Source organism: Cebus imitator, unplaced genomic scaffold (assembly GCF_001604975.1).
Source record: "Cebus imitator isolate Cc_AM_T3 unplaced genomic scaffold, Cebus_imitator-1.0 Scaffold404, whole genome shotgun sequence".
Taxonomy (NCBI): domain Eukaryota; kingdom Metazoa; phylum Chordata; class Mammalia; order Primates; family Cebidae; genus Cebus; species Cebus imitator.
This window is the reverse complement of record NW_016107719.1, coordinates 634060-653912: the sequence shown is the minus strand read 5'-3', so window position 1 is coordinate 653912 and position 19853 is coordinate 634060. Positions and strand designations below refer to the sequence as shown.

At 56.8% G+C, this 19853-nt stretch overlaps 1 protein-coding gene across 1 annotated transcript in view; it reads left to right on the top strand.

The window, feature by feature from the left end:
- Positions 1–1148: 1148 nt before the first annotated feature.
- Positions 1149–19853, top strand: part of CARD10 (caspase recruitment domain family member 10) — a 28182-nt gene continuing 9477 nt past the window's right edge. The window contains exons 1-11 of the mRNA XM_017508935.2: positions 1149–1417; positions 2243–2380; positions 4065–4390; positions 10589–10786; positions 11750–11905; positions 12476–12601; positions 14027–14218; positions 15806–15940; positions 16273–16388; positions 17350–17378; positions 17815–17938. Of these exons, the coding sequence (XP_017364424.2) occupies positions 1183–1417; positions 2243–2380; positions 4065–4390; positions 10589–10786; positions 11750–11905; positions 12476–12601; positions 14027–14218; positions 15806–15940; positions 16273–16388; positions 17350–17378; positions 17815–17938 (1775 nt within the window). The 5' untranslated portion in view covers positions 1149–1182. The remainder of the gene's footprint in view (positions 1418–2242; positions 2381–4064; positions 4391–10588; positions 10787–11749; positions 11906–12475; positions 12602–14026; positions 14219–15805; positions 15941–16272; positions 16389–17349; positions 17379–17814; positions 17939–19853) is intronic.

Genomic DNA, 19853 nt, shown 5'->3' with positions numbered 1-19853 from the left:
TTTTCAGAGCCTTGACTGAAACCTCATTTATTTGGATAAGTAATACGTATGTGCATGGCTTCTAACTCGGAAGTTGTGGAAGGGGTTTGGGAAGCTCACGCCTCTTTCCTGTACCAGCTGTGCCTCCTCTGTTTCTCCCTGGCAGCAGGTACCTCTAATGCATAGCAAGATGGTATCGCATGCACCTGCAGGTACCGTGTAGACTCAGCCAGTATCACGAGAAGTGACCATCCGCCTCCCAGGCGGGAGCGGGAGCGGGAGTATGGATGACTAGTCACAACCCACCCCCGGCATCTCTGGGACCAGCACCTGGAGGAACGCCCTTTGAGAATTGCGGGGTCCATGGTCCCCATGTGCCATGGGACTTTGTGTAAGAGGGTAGTTGGCAGTGCCGCCTTGCAGGTTCAGAACCCCCTATCTTGCAGAAGGCGCCATGACCTCTGCCCTTTGCTGCTCCCCTCCCGCCCCCGGCGGGGCTGTCCTGTGCTCCAGGAGCCTGCAGTCTCTTGTGGGGACCGGGGAAGGGCATCCCCAGGTTGTGTGCCCGCGGGCTGCGCCAGGCGTGAGCGGCTACCCCTGCGCGGGCGGACGCGCTGTGGGCGTGGGGAGGCGATGCGCGTGGCCCGGGGAAGGTGTGTAGCGGCGCGCGGGGGGTGTGAGCGCGCGTGCCCGCCTTCGCCCCGCCCCGAGGCCGGGCAGGTGTGGGCAGGCGGCCCGGACCCCGCCGAGTCGGGCCGGGAGAGCCGGCGGGAAACAGGAAGCGGGGGGAGGCGCGGCCGGACGGCCGGGAGGGAGGGAGGGCGTGCGGGCGGACGTGCGGGGCGGCCGGCGGCGGGGCGCGGGCCCGGGGCGGGCGGCGATGTGGGGAGGCCCGGGCAGCCCCGGGGGCGGCGGGGACGGGGGCGGAGCCGGGGGCGCCGCGGGCACCGCCCCCCTGCGCCGGCGGAGCCGCCGCCCGAGCGCGGACCCGGGAGCCCGAGGCGGCTGCGGTGTGCGGGGTGAGTCCCGAGGAGCTCAGGGCGCGCCCCCGACGGCTGCCGGGCGCGGGGAAGGGGACGCTGGCGACCCCGACGGCGAGTCCTGCGGGCAACGCCCCGGGGTGGGCTCGGCGGCACACCCAGCCCCAGGGCGCCCCGGTCGACCCCCGTGTGCCTGTCGCCCGCAGACCCCGAGGACGCGGCCATGCCGGGCCGGGCGGAGGCGGGGGAGGCCGAGGAGGAGGCGGGGGCCGGCTCGGGGTCCGAGGCGGAGGAGGACGCGCTGTGGGAGCGGATCGAGGGCGTCCGGCACCGGCTGGCGCGCGCCCTGAACCCGGCCAAGCTCACGCCGTATCTTCGCCAGTGCCGGGTCATCGACGAGCAGGACGAGGAGGAGGTGCTGAGCACCTACCGCTTCCCGTGCCGCGTCAACCGCACCGGTGAGCCTCGGGGCCCGAGGGGGTCCCGTCCCGGCCGACCGTGCCCTTGGGCGCAGCGCCCAGAGCCGTGGAGCGAGAAGCTAGGGCTCTGCTGTCCCGGGGCTCGGGCTCCGCAGCGGTAGAGGGGCCCGGCGGGGAATGCCCACAGCCTGCGTCCTCCGCAACCACCGCCGCGCCCAGGCGGTCCGCGTTGCCCACACCGGCGTCAGGGTTTTGTCTCTTGGGGTTCCCTCCCACTTCCTGGGCCCACATGAAAGCGGAGGGTTGATGTGGCTGCCAGCGCTGGCTGGGCCTGGGACCTCCCGGTCACAGCCGGCGGACTTGGCACCTTTCCTGCGCGCTTTGATCTCCGGGTTCTGTCTGTCCCCTCCGCTGTGCGCCACACACTCCCGGGAGAGTTATTTTTCCAGAGTCAAGACCCATCTCAGCTTTATGAGGGTCCCTTCTCCCACAGAGTGTGCCTTTGAACCAGAGCTGACAAAGGCATGATGGAATGGTCTTTAATGGTAGAATTTCAGGCATGGCCCATTGGGAGAAGTATTTACTTTGCTTTTGGAGATGGAGGGGGCTTCTCTGTGCGCATTTGCGGCCCGCATCTGTGTCTGTGGGGGGTGTTAGGGAGACCAGGAGCCATGAGGGAGTTTGACTCCTCTGGCTGTGGCAGACGGGCTCTTTTCCCTGATGTGTTGGGACAGGCCCCTGTGTGTGTCACTGGCTCAAAAATCTGGGGAACGTGGGCCTGGAGCATGGTGGGGGCAGAAGCAACCAGGCACCTGGGGAAGCCCTCCCCTGGACCCTGGGTGCATTTCCCCCACTGCTCTCCAGGGCGCCTGATGGATATCTTGCGCTGCCGTGGCAAGAGGGGCTATGAGGCCTTCTTGGAAGCCCTGGAGTTCTACTACCCTGAACACTTCACGCTGCTCACCGGCCAGGAACCCGCCCAGCGCTGCTCCATGATCCTCGGTGAGTGGATCTGCGTGGATGCTGGGCCTAGGCCTCCACTGCACAGGCTCCTCATCCCATCCCTGTTAGGGAGGCGCTCCCACTATCCTTGTTGAACAGTAAGGGAAACTGAGGCATAGAGAAACTGAAGGGGCTTGCTTAGGACCCCAGGGTGGGCTGAGGGTGGGGCTGGATGCTAGTCTTGTTCTTTCAAGTTCAGAGCCACATGCTTAAGATGGTTCTTTTTCTTGATACTGTTTTCAGACGTATGTCTGACGTACACAGATGTCCAGGTTTTGTATATAAAAATCCAAAGGCTCCAGGTGACTTTGAATTTTTTTTTTTTTTTTTTTTCTGAGATGGAGTCTTGCTCTGTCGCCCAGGCTGGAGTGCAGTGGTGCGATCTTGGCTCACTGCAACCTCTGCCTCCCAGGTTCAAGTGATTCTCCTGCCTCAGCCTCCTCAGTGGCTGGGATTACAGGCCTGCGCCACCATGCCCAGCTAATTTTTGTATTTTTAGTAGAGATGGGGTTTCACCATGTTGGTTAGGGTGGTCTTGAACTCCTGACCTCGTGGTCCGTCCACCGTGGCCTCCCAAGTGCTGAGATTGCAAGTGTGAGCCACTGCGCCTGGCCTGAATTTTTTTATGTAAAAAAAATACACACACACACATACACACATAGGTATTTTGCCTTTTCTTAGAACAACTGATTTTAGTGATTCCTTCCCCTCTGTTACATACAGTTGTCCTGTTCATTAGCGAAGTTAGGACATAATTCTTTTAACCCGTTTCTAGTTGATGGATACCTGGTTTCCAGTTTTGTGTTATTACCACAATGCGGGGAGCATCCTTGCATATGCGTCTTTGTGCAGATGTGTTTCAGGAGAAGAGGCTCTGAGAAGAATTTCTCAGAGTGTGCGTATTTTAACTGTTAAATCAACATGCTTCCTACCAGGAGTGTGTAAGTGCCCATTTGAATCCTGGGGATCGTGTTTAAACATTTTTGCCATTCTGATATGTAAAAAATAATGTTATTGTTTTAAGTTAATATTCATTGAGCGATACAGTTCATTGGTTACTTGTTAGTAAATCTTGGGTAAATAACTGCTCTGTGCTTCAGTTTTTCTTTCTTTAAAATGAATACAATAATAGTACCTACCTTATGGTATTATCATAAAGATTAAGATTATTTATATATCTATATATATCTGTATCTAGAACAAAGAATGAAGTTAGCAAATATTAGTAACCACCGTAATGGCTGTTGGTAGGTTTGTGCATATTTTCCTGTATTTATTAGCCATTTTTATTTTGGCACTTGCCTACTGATAGTTTTTGTCTATATTTTTACTTGGTGGTTGTTCTTTTCTTATTGATTTGTAGGAGCTCTTTATATATTATGGCTCTGAGTTCTTGTTATATTTGTTATATTTTCTCCCACTCTGTTGCTTATTGTTTAACTTTGTTACATCTTTCATTTTCTAAAGGCTTAAACATATTGATATGGATTTGTCCATCTTTTTTCTTATAACTCCTGGATTTTGTGTGTTGTTTAGGAAGATCTCCCCTGCTCCCAAATTCTAAAAATATATTCCAGAATTTCCCTCTAGTGTTTTTATGGTTTGAGGTTTTTGACATAGTCTGTCGTCTCCTGGATTTTTCTTACCTGACTTGCCTATTCTGTCCCCTGTTCTGTCCTGGCAGATGAGGAGGGGCCTGAGGGCCTGACCCAATTCTTGATGACAGAGGTTCGGCGGCTGCGGGAAGCTCGAAAGAGCCAGCTACAGCGGGAGCAGCAACTGCAGGCCCGGGGCCGGGTGCTGGAGGAGGAGCGGGCAGGGCTGGAGCAGCGGCTGCGGGACCAGCAGCAGGCTCAGGAGCGCTGTCAGCGGCTGCGGGAGGACTGGGAGGCGAGCAGCCTGGAGCTCCTGCGGCTCAAGGATGAGAACTACATGATCGCCATGCGCCTGGCCCAGCTCAGTGAGGAGAAGAACTCCGCTGTGCTTCGCAGCCGTGACCTGCAGCTGGCGGTAGGCCCTGGGGAGACAGGTTGGGGAGGCAAGGGAAGGGGCAGCTTTTGCAGTACGGTAGCCAGCCAGCCTGTGTCCCAGAGCCACCATCGCTGGCTCTTTGACACGGATAAGTCCTTTTACTGCTTGGTGTGCCTACTTCATTGGGTTATGACTGTGGTTCTCAACGGGGGGCGATGTTGACTTCCTAGAAACATTTGGCCATGTCTCGAAGCGCGTCTGGTTGTCACAACTAGTGGGGTTTTATTGGCATCTGCTGTGTAGAGGCCAGGGATGCTGCCGAACACCCTGCAGCGCCCAGGGCAGTACCCAACAAAGAATTACCCAGCCTAAAATGTTGGTAGGCCCGGGGCTGAGAAACCTTGGGTTATGAGGACTCAGTGAGTTTAGAGTCTCGCCCTTCTCACCCAGGCTGGAGTACAGTGGCGCGATCTCAGCTCACTGCAGCCTGTGCCTCCTGGGTTCCAGTGATTCTCCTGACTCAGCCTCCTAGGTAGATGGGATTATAGGCGGACACCCCCACGCCCAGCTCATTTTTCTATTTTTAGTAGAGATGGGGTTTCTCCATGTTGGCCAGGCTGGTCTCGAACTCCTGACTTCAGATGATCTGCCTGCCTCAGCCTCCCAAAGTGCTGGGATTACAGGCGTGAGCCACCGCACCTGGCCCAGTGAGTTTAAGACACAGAGTTTCAGACATGTGCAGTGCCCAGCATACTGCTCGCAACTTGTGTCATCAGTAGCCATTGTTGATATTATCAAGAGGCACACAGATGACAAGCATCACGTCTTCTAATTCTCCCCAAAGCACCGTGTGCCAAATCCTCATTTCCAAATACAGACTCCGAGACTCAGATTTGGGAAAGGACTTGCTCACGGTCACAGAGCCAGGAAGCAGCACAGCCTGGATTTGAACCTGGCCCGGCTGGCCCCAGTGCCAGTTCCCTTCCATGCTGCTGTTGCGTCTGCTCCCTGTGTGGGGAGGTCTCACCTGACTCCCGCCAGCGGGCAGGTGAGGCCGTGCCTCCTACTGCATCTACTTTCTTGGTTTCCAAATGGGACTTAGCAGGGGGATCATACTGGTATTTGACTGCCACGGGGCATCGTTGCAAGGATTTAATGAGCTGATCCACATCAAGGGCTTAGAAGTGCCAGCCACACGGCACGCAGGACGCTCCCTCTAGCCACGTTGTTCGAGGCTCCATGGTGGGTTGTGACTGAAGTTTGAAGCCTCCCTACCCCAGGAGCCTGAGGCTGTGGCTGCAGCACGGCAGGTGGCTGTGAGCCTGGGGGCGCAGGTACACCCGTGTGCCAGTCCCTGAGTTTGTGCATGCCAGGTGGGTCCATATCTTGGGGAGGTGAGCCCCGATGGGGGTGTTGAGGCCACAGTTGAAGGGTCCAGCTTGAGGATGTGGGTGGCTGCTTTGAGGTGGTGAGGTCACCGGGAGGCCATGGTTCCAGGTCCTGTTTGGTGTGTGGCATGAGGCGGAGGCGGAGGCTTTCTTTCTTTCTTTCTTTCTTTTTTTGAGACGGAGTTTCGCTCTTGTTACCCAGGCTGGAGTGCAATGGCGCGATCTCGGCTCACTGCAACCTCCGCCTCCTGGGTTCAGGCAATTCTCCTGCCTCAGCCTCCTGAGTAGCTGGGATTACAGGCACGCGCCACCATGCCCAGCTAATTTTTTGTATTTTTAGTAGAGACGGGGTTTCACCATGTTGACCAGGATGGTCTCGATCTCTTGACCTCGTGATCCGCCTGCCTCTGTCGGCTTCCCAAAGCTATGGGATTACAGGCATGAGCCAGTGCGCCTGGCCCTGCCTTCTGTGGGGTGCTGGGCAGGGACAGGGATGCAAATCTCAGGCCAGATCTCCTGTGAAAAACCATGTGGCATGGGCAGGGCTTGCGTTTCTGTGCCTCAGTTTCCTCATCCTCATCACAGATACGGATGACGTAACAATTATGAAAGACCCCCGTGCACCAGGTACTGTCCTAAGTGCTTACCATGCACAGACCGCTTTAATTTTCCAGCCACCCTATGCTGGGGTGGATAACAGTACCTTTCCTGTTTCTAGAGGAGGAAACTGAGGCACAGAGAAGTTGCTTTGAGCACTTTCCCAATGTCCCAGGAGTGAAGGATTTTTTTTTTTTTTTTTGAGATGGAGTTTTGCTCTGTCACCCAGGCTGGAGTGCAATGGCTCGATGTCAGCTCACTGCAACCTCCGCTTCCCAGGTCCAAGCGATTCTCCTGCCTTAGCCTCCTGAGTAGCTGGGATTACAGGGGCGTGCCACCACGCCTGGCTAATTTTTGTGTGTGTTTTTAGTAGAGATGGGGTTTCACCAGGTTGACTAGGATGGTCTTGACTTCCTGACCTCAGATGATCTGCCCGCCTCGGCCTCCCAAAGCGCTAGGATTAGAGGTGTGAGCCACTGTGCCTGGTTGGATTGAAGGATTTCTGAGTCGCTGTAAGGTTTTCTCAGAAGAAATAATGCGCTGCTCAGAGAGGACAGTGTGGGGGCCGAGGGGAGGGGCACTGGGAGAGGCTGCAGCCCGCACGGCTTGCCCCACCTTTGGGTTGGATGTGACTGGGATGGGGGGTATGTCCTGAGTGTGTGACCATCTGGGGGCTGCTGGGACAGGGGAGGGGAATGGAAAAGAGATGGTTGGAGATGCCTTTGCACGTGTGCAGGTCAGCTGCAAGTCTGCATAGGATGACCTTCTAGGAGTTAGGTTATCTGCCTTGAAGCAGAGTGGCTGCTTTTTCCTATTTTAGGGGCCTAAAATGTGAAACTGGCTGGACACGGTGGCTCACGCCTGTAATCCCAGCACTTCGGGAGGCGGGTGGATCACCAGGTCAGCAGATTGAGACCATCCTGGGGTAAAACCCCGTCTCTACTAAAATTACAAAATATTAGCCAGGCATGGTGGTGGGCGCCTGTAATCCCAGCTGCTCCGGAGGCTGAGGCAGGAGAGTTGCTTGAACCTGGGAGGCGGAGGTTGCAGTGAGCAGAGATTGTGCCACTGCACTCCAGCCTGGGCAACAGAGCAAGACTCCGTTTCAAAAAAAAAAAATAAAATAAAGAAATTAAACTTAACTGCTATAAATTTACTTTAACTGTTTGGAGCTTTCTGCGCCAAAATTAACAAAGGTGTTGCAGATGGATCTGAACAGAGCAGCTGATTGTGCGTGGCAGCTGTGTCCCCACCTCCCATGGACAGGTGTGTGGTGGCTGAGATTTAATACCATGTTTTATAAGGTGCAAATTTAATGAGCTGTTATTTCAAAGCAACATAAACTGAAGGCACGAACACTATAATTTTGTGCCCAGTGGGTTTGTACACTGGGATTAAATACATCCATATTTCCTGGTGCCCGTCGGAGACACCCAGGTGTCCTGTCCTCTGAGCTCAATCAGGGAAGCTGGCTGGCCCAGGGTCAGGGAGGAGGCCTTGGTGTGTGGCTGCGGTTTGCTGAGCGGGTGTGACCCCAGTTGTCCTTGTAACGAGCTTTCTCTGGCTGCTCACAAGCGTGTTTTGTGAGTGGAAAGGAATGCAGGAGTCATGAATTTCTTTGTCTCTTGCGGAGGAGGAGGAGTGGACTGTTCATTTGTGGAATTGCCTGACCCAGCCTCCAAACCCGTGTGTGTATGTGTGCCTGTGTGTGTGTGTGTGTATGTGTGTATTTGTGTACATGTGCCTGTGCGTGTGTGTATGTGTGCCTGTGTGAGTGTGCATGTATGTGTGCCTGTGTGTGTGTGTGCCTGTGTGTATGTGTGTGTGCATGTGTGCCTTTGTGTATGTGTGCGCGCGTGTGTATGTGTATGTGTGCCTGTGTGTGCACGTGCATGTATGTGTGTATGTGTGTGCGTGTGCATGTATGTGTGTGCCTGTATGTGTGCATGTGTGTATGTGTGCCTGTGTGTGTGCATGTATGCGTGTGTATGTGTGCCTGTGTGTGTGTGTGTGTGCGTGTAGGTGTGTGTGTATATGTGTGCGTATGTGTGTGTGCCTGTGTGTGTGTATGCACGTGTGTATGTGTGTGTGTATGTGTGCGCGTGTATGTGTGTGCGCCTGTGCACGTTTGTATGTGTGCGTGTATGTGCATGTGTGTGAGTGCGTGTGTACATGTATATGTGTGCATGTGTGTGTATGTGTGTACGTGTGTGTATGAGTGTGTATGTGTGCTTGTGTGTGCGTGTGTACGAGTATGTGTGCATGTATATGTGTGTGTGTATGTGTGTGTGGTGTGCCATTCTAGCCTCTGAAGGCTGGGGGACTAGCAAGTCATTTTCCACGAGAGGCCAGGGCGGTCCTAGGGCACCAGATGTTGCATGCCTAACTATAGCACCAAAAGTCGTTGTGACCTTTTCCCAACAATGACTTCATTTTATGGCCTGCCACCTGCTGCCACTCTTGTCACTGTCTGGCCACCTCAGACCCCATGTGCGTCACCCCTGGCCGAGTGCTCTCATAGTCCAGCAAACTGGCCGTGCACATCTGCTCCCCCAGCCAAGCGGTCACCCCACAGCTGCCCACTCATCGCACTGGGCCCAATTCTGGCTGCACACTCCAAACTGCTGATCAGTTAGGGGCCTGGGATTTGATTTAAAGCTGTGGTCACAGTGTGGCAGCTCTGTGGCCTGCCCTTCGCATTTAGAGGTCTCTGCCCACTCCAAACTGGTGACCAGTTAGGGGCCTGGGATTTGATTTAAAGCTGTGGTCACAGTGTGGCAGCTCTGTAGCCTGCCCTTCACCATTTAGAGGTCTCTGCCCACTTGCTGTCTTGTTTGATTCTTGCAACACTTTTGGGAGGTGAATGATGAGGCCAGGAGGTTGACTGGGCCCATTTTACTGATGAAGAAACTGAGGCCCAGAGGAGGTAAGTGACTTGCTGAGGATGACAGAGCCTAGAAGTAGCAAAGTTGAAACCTGAACCCTGGAAGTGGAGTTTTTGAGGGAGATGAACGAACAGCCAGATCTTAGAGAGCAGAGGCTCTGTTAGGAATTCCTTTCAGGGTGGACAGATTCAAGTCTGTTTCCTGAGAGTGTGAGATGTTGAGGTGAGATGTTGGCTTGTCTGGGGGGCCTCTAGTTCCTGTGCCGGATGAGACCCTCAACTTTCAAAACCATCACCCTCTCCTCTCCTGTACCCCAGGTACAGATGAGGAGATTGAGGCACAGAGAGGGGCCATAACTTGCCCAGGGTCACACAGAGCTAGAAACAGAGCTGGGGTCTGACCCTGTTTCCCATTTTTTTTTCTTTTGAGACTGGGTTTCACTCTGTTGCCCAGGCTGGAGTGCAGTGGTGTGAACATGCTTCTCTGCAGCCTCAACCTCCCAAAGTTTAAGTGATTCTCCCACTTCAGCCTCCTGAGTAGCTGGGATAATAGGTGCTCACCACCACACCCAACTAATGCTTTGAATTTTTTGTCGAGACGAGGTCTCACTGTGTTACTGAGGCTAGTCTCGATCCGCCCGCCTCGGCCTCCTAAAGTGTAAGGATTACAGGTGTGAGCACCACACCTAGCGTGGTCCCCACCTCCCTTTTTTTTAAAAATTTTTTGAGACATTCTCTCGCTCTGTCGCTCAGGCTGGAATGTAGTGGTGGAATCCCAGCTCACTGCAACCTCTGCCTCCTGGGTTCAAACCATTCTCCTGCCTCAGCCTCCCGAGTAGCTGGGACTACAGACATGTGCCAGCATGCCTGGCTAATTTTTTATTTTTAGTAGAGGCGGGGTTTCACCATGCTGCTCAGGCTGGTCTTAAACTTCTGATCTCAGATGATCCGCCTGCCTCAGCCTCCCAAAGTGTTGGGATTACAGGCGTGAGCCACCGTGCCTGGCTCTTCTCATTCTTGATGTGGCCCCTCCTTTTCTGCCATGAGAATACTGGGCTGAATTGATGGCACTCAGTGTCGGAATGCCGGTCAGACAGCACGTGGTGAGGCGGCACATCCGGTTACAAGTTCTTAGAGTGGATTCCCCTGGGAGGTGTCCTTGACCTGGCTACCCCATGCTCCTTCCTCAGCCGTTTGTTTTATGTCTGCGTGGCCTGTCCCGTCTTCACAGACAAGCCTGGGGAGGGCTTCTGCTCAGGCCTCTCTGGGAATCTGGGAGGCACCCAGTGAGGGAGCAGGTCTTCCTCCCCTGTGACCTGTGGCTCCCAGTGTGTCCCCCTCTGGGCTGACCCATGTCTTGGGCTCCAGGTGGATCAGCTCAAGCTGAAGGTGAGTCGGCTGGAGGAAGAGTGTGCACTGCTGCGAAGGGCCAGGGGGCCGCCTCCTGGGGCGGAGGAGAAGGAGAAGGAGAAAGAGCCGGACAATGTGGACCTTGTCTGTGAGTTGCGTGCCGAGAACCAGCGGCTGACGGCGTCACTGCGGGAGCTGCAGGAGGGCCTGCACCAGGTACCAGGGCCGGGGCTCATGGCCATGGGGGTTAGGAGGGCCTGCAGCTGGTACCAGGGCTGGGGCTTGTGGGCACAGAGGTGGGGTGGGGTCAGATCCGGAAAACAGGCCCTCTTGCTGCTCACTCATCCTCCCAAGGCCTGGGAAGCTGAGGATTTCAGAATGAGGAATCTGAGATCTGGATGGAGTCCCAGCAGCCTCCTGCCTGAAGCTCTGAGCTGAGGGCCCTTAGCACGTGGCTGTCTCTGGACGCCTGGTCTGGGGTGTGTGAGCAGCCTCCAGAAGGCCCCCGAACTCCCTAAAACTGTCCACTTGATTTTGAGTGTGAGCATTTTTCTGGGGAAAGGGTCCCAGCTTTGGTCTGATTTGTAGAGGGTGTGGTCTGGTGGTCCAGGCTTGCGTAGTGTCCTGTGGCAGGTCAGCGGCAGGTCAGCGGCTGCATGGGCCTGCTCCTGGCCATTGTTCCATGCAGGAAGTGGGGGATGGGAGCTAGTGCCTTTCCTGGGATTGGGGCACTTGACTGGGTATGGTTCTGCGGGCAGGATCTTAGGCCCAGGGTCTACCTGTTTGGGCCAGGCTCAGCCCCTTGAAGACCCCTAGTCATGGGGGGCGGGTAGGCCTTGGAAGTGGCCATTGTCTGTTGGCCCGGATGCTGGGTGAGGGCCAATACTTGAGTGCGCGCCTGGTGCTTGCTTTGGAATCAGATCCTGGCTGAACTTGTCCAGCCACACCCTCATCCACTTAGCTTATTTGCACCCCAGATGCTCTCTGGACGGTGGGTAGGGCTGGCAGGGCCACGCCCACTCTGCAGAGCCGGAGACGGAGATCCAGAGAGGTCAAGGCCCCAGGCCAGCATGGCAGAGCTGGTCGGGTGGGTTTGGAGAGCTGCATGTCCCCTTCCTCCCCATGCCTAGGGTGGGCCCTGAGCCAGACCCTGAGGTGGCCCTGCCCTGCGATTCGCAGGAGGCGAGCCGGCCGGGGGCCCCGGGCTCTGAGCGAATCCTGCTGGACATCCTAGAGCATGACTGGAGGGAGGCGCAGGACAGCAGGCAGGAGCTGTGCCAGAAGCTGCACGCCGTGCAGGGGGAGCTGCAGTGGGCCGAGGAGCTGCGAGACCAGGTGGGGCCCTGCCCGTGCTCTGCCCCTGGTGGGGGAGGGTGTCCGGCAGGGCCGGCGTGCTCACGCCTTCCCTGAGCATCCACTTCACACGGGTGTTGTGCTGAGGACTGTGTTCATTCACTCTCGGATATTGATGGAGTCACCCTTCTAGGTGCTTGAGACGCTGCAGTGAGCAAAACAAAGGTGCCTGCTCCCTTAGGGGGAACTCCAGCAGGGGAGGCTGGCAGTACGTGAGACACACAGTCCCACGTCAGCTATTTCCTGTAGCTGAAGGCGATGAGCACCGTGGGAGACGCAGAGCTGGGGAAGGGGCCGGTTTCGGCTTCAGTGGGGAGGCCAAGGGTGGCCAGCTGGGTGAAATGATGGTCATTCTTCTCATTTTACAGATTAGGCAGTTGAGGGCCTGGGAGGTAAAGTCAGTGGCTCAGACCACTCCGCTGGGCAGGAGGGGGCGTGTTTTGGGTCTCAGGCTCTGGGAGAGCGTCTCTCACTGGCCCTCCCGGGCACCTGCTGGTGAGATTTCTCATGGTCCCCAGCCCTGTGGTCTGACCCCGCCTGTGCCGCCCTCAGTACCTGCAGGGGATGGAAGACCTGCAGCTGAAGCACCGTACACTGCAGAAGGACTGTGACCTGTACAAGCACCGCATGGCCACTGTCCTGGCTCAGCTGGAGGAGATTGAGAAGGAGCGGGACCAGGTGAGCCCGGCCTGCTGTGTGCCAGGCCCTCAGCCAGTTGCTAGTTCTCATGTGGGGGGAGACAAGGAGGAATGGAGGGGACTAGAATGGTAGAAAGAGAGTGAGCAGTTCCTGTGGGTTAGGATGCGGCACCTAGGCGGCGGGGAGACAGACGGGTCCTGGAGCCCTTGAGATACCCACCTGACACCCTGGAGCCGCCGGCCTCATCTCAGCTTCCGCGACAGCTACAGAAGTTGACCCTGGTGTCTTCGTTTCTGAATCCCTTGTTCTCTCCATCTCAAAGACAAGCTCAGCACAGAGGAGGTGCTTAGAAGTCGCTGCTGAGGAAGAAATTCCCCAAAGCTTGGCTCTCAGTCCCTGGGCACTATGACCCTTGTCTCCTGCCAAGGTTGTGGGGTGGGCTGAGGACCTCCGGCCAGTGCCACCAGGCCCCCAAGCCTCCTGGTGTGAGGCTCCATGTGCAGCAGTGGCGGGCAGGAGTTTTTTGTCCTTGACCAAGTGTGAATTCCACTGGAAGAGCTGAAGTCTACATATTACTATTAGGATTACTTCTGAGACTGGGTCTAGCTTTATCGCCCAGGCTGGAGTGCAGTGGTGTAACCTCAGCTCACTGTGGTCTCTGCCTCCTGGGTTCAAATGACTCTCCTGCCTCAGCCTCCCAAGTAGTTGGCGTTACAGTCATGCACCACCATGCCTGGCTAGTTTTTGTATCTTTAGTAGGGGGAGGGTTTCATCATATTGACCAGGCTGGACTCAACTGATCCATCCCCCTCAGCCTCCCAAAGTGCCGGGATCACAGATGTGAACCACCTTGCCCAGCCGAAGTCTGTATATTAGAAATGGCCTCAGGATCCCCTGGCAGGCTTCATATTGCAAATCTGGGGCTTCATTCTCTGGACATTCTGATTCAGGTGTCCGGGGTGGGCCTCAGGAATCTGCATTTTATGGGGCTCCCCCCAGCTCTAAGGCCGTGGGTGACAGGTCTGGGCCATGGGCCCAGCTGCAGAGCCCCTGGTCTTCACCGTGGATGCAATAGGCTGGGTTTGACTCGGCTTCTCCACCAACTGGGATGCCGTGAGTAAAGCCCCTGGCACATAGCAGGTCTCATGGAAAGGTTTTCAGTTCTTGGTGGAATGGTAAGAGCCGGGATTGTGCAAATGGACTTCCTGATTGGAATCCCAGCTGTCTCCCTCCAGGCTGTTTCCCCAATCTGCAGAATGAAAAGAATGATATTAATAGTATCTAACGTAGCCAGTTAGTGTGAAGATATTTAAATAAACTGATACTGAGCTCAGGGCCCGGCACATACTGCCCAGTAAGTGATAGCTGCAGTTCTCGTTACTGTCCCCATTCTCCAAGTCATAGGCCCGGACAGCTGGGCCAGGGTGGCTCCTTCAGCTGCTGCCCCCCTCCCCCCCACCCCAGGCCATCCAGAGCCGCGACCGGATCCAGCTGCAGTACTCGCAGAGCCTCATTGAGAAGGACCAGTACCGCAAGCAGGTGCGGGGCCTGGAGGCAGAGCGGGACGAGCTGCTGACGGCGCTCACCAGCCTGGAGGGCACCAAGGCTCTGCTGGAGGTGCAGCTGCAGCGGGCCCAGGGTGGCACCTGCCTCAAGGTAAGCAGGTCAGGATTGTGGGGGTCCTGGCAGGAGCTCTTGGCCAGGGCTGGGAACACGCCAGCCCTGGTGGGAGACCTCAGCCAGGGGAGGAAGCTTGGGGGAAGTGGGAAGAGCCCTGTTAGGCGTGGGAACTGGGACCCAGGGTGGGCTGGGTTTGGGCTGGTGAGCCGGGGGGTGGGGGGGAAAGGTGCATGTTGGTCTCTGAGTTTCTGGAGTTGCTACTGGGACACGAAGGATAGTTTGGAGGTGGTCTTTGCATTTAGCTGGGGAAGGCTGGCTACCCGGGGTCCTGTGCGCATGTCAGAATGCTAAACCTGGGCCTCAGAGACCAGCTGGTCTAATCCTCTCATCGGACAGGGCCCAGAGAGGGTCAGGGGCTTGCCCAAGGCCACACAGCCAGCTGGCACTGGAGCTGGAGGCCCAGACCCTTTGTACATTGGACCATGGTCCTCAGGCTGCTGCCGGGAGCTCTGACTTTTCCTTTTTCTTTTTTTGAGATAGAGTCTCGGTGTGTCGCCCAGGCTGGATCCCAGGTTGAAACTATTCTCAGCCTCCCTAGTAGCTGGGATTACAGGCACCTGCCACCAGGCCCAGTTACGTTTTTTGTATTTTTAGTAGAGACGGGGTTTCAGCTGGTTTCACTCTCCTGACTTCAAGTGATTCTTCTGCTTCAGCCTCCCAAAGTGCTGGGATTAGAGGCGTGAACGCCTAGCCTGCTTTTGCTTATTTTGAGTTGCCTGACAGTGAACTCTGCAGGCCTGGTTTTGAAGCACTGGGGTCTGGAGGTAAGCATGAATCCCTGACTTTTTTTTTGAGACAGAGTTTCACTCCTGTTGCCCTGGCTGGCGTGCAATGCCACGATCTTGGCTCACTGCAACCTCCCTCTCGCGGCTTCCAGAGATTCTCCTGCCTCCCGAGTTGCTGGGATTACAGGCCTGTGCCACCATGCCCAGCAAATTTTGTATTTTTAGTAGAGACAGGGTTTCTCCATGTTGTCAGGCTGGCCTCAGGTAATCCACACACCTCAGCCTCCCAAAGTGCTGGGATTACAGGCGTGAGCCACTGCGCCCAGCCTGATGACTTTTTTTTAAACCTCCAGTTGGCTTTTTTGCGGTTAGGTAGAGACAGAGTCCCTTTTCCTGCCCAAGAGGCCCTATAGATGAGGTTCCTCTTGTCCTCTAGCCGGATTCTATGGGTTTTGGCCTTTTAACTGGAATGCATCGCCGTCCTGCCTCAGGGCTTTTGCACATGCTGTTCCTCTGCCTGGCCCATCCCAGCTGGACCTGCTTAGCACCTGCATACCCCCGGGCTCTCAGTTCAAACCATACTTTCTTTGGAAAGTACTTGGGCCCCAGGCTGGGTGGGGTCTTTGTGTGTTTTCCGGCCGGCAGCTTCCTTCTGCTGTGGTCTCAGCTTGGCGTTATTTTGTTCCTGTGTCTGCTGATTGACAGTTTGTCTCTCCTTCTAGGCTGTGAGCTCCCTGAGGACAGGGATCTGTCCCGTGCCGGCACGTGGCAGGCGGTCAGGAAAGGCTGTGGCTGGCATGGGCCTGGCACTGCTCACCTTCTCCTCTCCCTCTTCCAGGCCTGTGCCTCCTCCCACTCCCTGTGCTCCAACCTCAGCAGCACTTGGAGCCTGAGCGAGTTCCCCTCCCCTCTGGGAGGCCCAGAGGCAACAGGGGAGGCCGCTGTCACGGGGGGATCTGAGCCTCACCCCTCGGTAAGACACCTGCCCCATCCCAAATAAAGGGGCACGCTGCTATGGCGTTATTACTAAGGCAGAGAGTGCTTTCTGAAGGATCCATTTCACAGGGGAGGACACTGGGGCGCAGGGGGGCCAAGGACTTTACTGAAGCTCACCCAGAACCAGTTCCTTGCCGGGGCTGGGTGCTGGGAGAGCTGGGGAGCCACCATACACTGTAACCTTGCAGAGCCCGCTCCTGTGCCCTGTGCCCTGCTCCTCATCTGTGGAATGGGCACAAACCAGGTGTGCTGAGGACTGGGAAGGTGCCGGGCAGCAGGGGTGACCCAGGCCCTGTCATGGCATTGCAGGAGGAGGCCACAGACAGTGAGAAGGAGATCAACCGGCTCTCCATCCTGCCCTTCCCGCCCAGTGCCGGCTCCATCCTCCGCCGGCAGCGCGAGGAGGACCCCGAACCCCCTAAGAGGTGAGATGGCTGGAGATAGCAGCAGACGCCCAGGGAGGTGGGGCTGCTGTTTCCCGAACAGCCAGCTCTCACAGTCTGCGATGCCAGAGTCCGGTCCAGGCAGTCACCTCCCTTTATTGCCTTCAGGTGGCTGGAGCTCTGGAAATCCAGGCCCTGTGAGTCACGGGGTGACCGAGGTCAGGGTTAAGACAAGGCCAGTGGGCAGAGTGAACTCAGCCCTAGCCTGGCAGGAGAGTCACTGGAGGTCAAGCCTTGAAGATCTGTGCCCAAGGAGAAGCTTGATGCTTCAGGACTAGGGGACGTGGAGAATAGTTCAAGGTGTCAGGGACCTTGGGCAGGAAAGCCAGGCCCCAGGTTTGGGCATCAGCAGCAAATAGGGACCAGAAAAACCAAGGGACAGCCTCTGATGGCAAGACCAAGGGTGGGAGATACCCGCCTCCTGGGCACGTTCCCTGTCACTGTTTCCCCCTTGTAAGTAGCCCTTGATTTATTCCTTTACCGGTGAGGAGCTGGGCACTGAGAGGCTGTGATCAGCATGGCCTTGGTCTGCATGGGTCTGTCCCAAGGGGGTGTCCGATGAGGAGGTCATGGTTTAATTTAGGAGGCGTACCTGGGAGCCACAAACCACAAAGGTGGCAAAGGAGGGTGAGATGAGGGGGTGAGAGATCAGGGGAGGCTTCTAGGAGGAGGAGGCATTGAAAGACCTGGCTTTGAAGGGCATGCCAGGGAATTCTGGGTTGAACAACAATGGACAGAGACCAGGACATTAACTTCTTGCCCTGTGAGTTTAGGAGAGCCAGGTGGCATGGGTGCCCTGTGCCTGGGACCCCGCCTTGAGTCTAGCCTGCATTTGCTTGGTGGCTGTGAGACCTTTTTCTGGCGTGGGGGCAGGACGAGGGAGCAAGGCAGAGTGCCCACCGTGCCTCACCTCCTGCCCCCTCCCTGCCCTCTCTCTGCCCAGATCCTTCAGCAGCATGTCAGACATCACAGGTAACAGCCCTGGAGCTCAGTGGGGAGGGCTCATCCCGGGTCGGGGGAATGGCTTTGCAGCCCACCTGGAGTCTGTGCCACCTGCCCCACCCTTGGCCTGCATCCCCTTCCCTGATGCCCCACTGTGTGCCTGGGAGGCCCCTGGGGCCTTGTGTCTGGCCTCTCACCCTGAGCCAAGTCCTGGCCCTCACTCCTCTTCCTGGCTGTGATGTATGAGGCTCTTCAGTTCTGGGCCACCTTTTACCCTCTTCCGGGAAACTGCGGGGTCAGCCTGGTGGGCCCTGACCTCTCTCTCAGCCCACGTGGGTCTGACGTGCTCCTGGGTCAAACCTGCCAAGGCCCTCAGGTCCTGGGTTAGAGGGTGTCTGTCCCAGTCATGGACTCTGGCTGCCCGTTTCCCGGTCCTAGACCCCTGAACCTCAATCTTCTTGCCCAGGGAGTGTGACACTTAAGCCCTGGTCCCCTGGCCTCTCTTCGTCGTCCTCCTCTGACAGCGTGTGGCCTTTGGGAAAGCCGGAAGGCCTCCTGGCGCGGGGCTGTGGCCTGGACTTCCTTAACAGGTACTGCGGCTGCCTGCGGTGGGTGGAGCCAGGGGGACTGAGAGGCAACAGGGGCGAGGCGGGAGGAGAAGCTGCCTCACCCCTGCTTTATGCAACTGCTGGAAGATGAAGGTCCATAGACAAGGGCAGCCCTTGGATTCAAATCCTGCCGCCACTGTTGATTGTCCCTGTGACCCCGGCTGGTCCCTTCACCTCTCTGGGCCTGTTTCCTCAGTAGCTAAAGGGAGATGACATTTTTGCATGTGGGTCTTGAGGGCTCTGCTCACATAAGCAAAGCCCCCAGCTCTGCCAGACCTGCAGCAGGTGCTCGGTAAAAGTTGTTACTTACAAGCTCTCCTTGTCCCAATGTCCTGCCTATCCTGAGTCCCTGGGACTGAGCCGCCCAGCAAAGCTTCATGCTGTGGGTGGGCTGGGACTCCCTGTGACTGCACCAGCCACAGGCCGGTAACAGGAGTCACAAAGCCCATTAGTGCAGAGTGTGCACTGCAGGCCACGTGCTGTTAGTGGCCACGGTGTGTGGCCACTGTTCAGACTTGCCAGTGGATCTCAGGAGGGCTGGGGCACAGCGGGGGCCGCACTGCCACTGTGGTCTTGGGACTCAGCTGGGAGGAGAGGGCAGGTAGGGAGAGCATCCAGTGACTGCAGGGGGAGTGAGGGGGAGGGCAGAAGTCAGGGCGTCCTAAGTCAGGCTGGGAGAGTGCGGACTTTGGCTTGTAGACTCTGGGAACCCTGGGAGGGTTTGGTTATTAACTGTAAGGCCAGCTGTTGGCTCTTGTACAGCATGCCCTTTGTCCTGGGAGGAGGCATAATTATGATGATCTCTGTTTTATAGAGGCTCAGAGAGGTTAAGCAACTTACCCAGGGTCACACAGTTGGGAAGCACCACGTCTGGGTTCACAGTGACCTGATTGGACTTGGGTTTTGCAAAGGGCATCAGACGCACAGACTGTCAGCACTGGAATGTGGCGGTGTTGGGTGCAGAGGGACACAGCAGATCAGTACAGCATAGGACCAGGGCCTCCGAAGCAGCTTGGTCAGCCCAGTGTCCACCCAGGCCCTGCCCCCACCTGACCCCCGGCAGTGGGCCTAGCGAGACATTGTTTCTGCCCGAGCAGGACGTGCTTCTCGGGAAAGGGGTGGAGGCATCTCCCTTCCTGCCCGCCTCAGCCCTTCCTCCCTTCCTCCAGTTTGGGCTGCAGCAGGGGTCCTGGCTGCTGTCCCGGGGGCGCCAGGATGCAGCCAGGGAGCAGGAGCCTCTGTCCCTGCCCTGCCCAGGCCCCGCAATCACATGGGGCCACTTCTGCTGCCCGTGCTGTTCCTGGGGAGGAGAGGGGTTCCTGGGGAAGAACACAGGCTGGGGAGGGCGTGGAGGTGGTGGACAGAGGGAGAGAGGGAGGGAGGTGGACAGGCAGAGGGGAGATGGGGGCATGGACAGGGCCCTGGTTGGGGCAGCTTGCATGTCTCCTGGGGGTGTCTTATGGTGAGGTGGGAAGAACGGGCTTTGGTGCCAGCACTTGCTACTGTGGGACCGTGGGCAAGTCTCTGAATTTCCCAGTGCCTCAGTTTCCTGCTCTATAAAGTGGGCTCTAGTAGTGCCTGTCTCCTGGGTCACTGTGGGGGTCCCAGTATCCCTTCTAGAATGCTCAGAACACGCACAGTGGATGTCAGCACACGCTGGCTCTTTGCCACGATCACTGCTGCCATTGCAGTTTAGCCCCCAGAGCAACTTTGCAAGGCTGGGATTTTAACCTGGTCACACAGACCAGGACACTGAAGTTCCAACAGTTAGATATTGCTCCCAAGTCACAGGCCCCTCAGAGCTGATTGGGGATTCTGATGTGCCTTCCCGTCTTAGCTGCTGGAGCTCTCGCGCCTGTGTCGTGCGCCCACTGTGCGCCGGGCTGCTGGGGCTCTC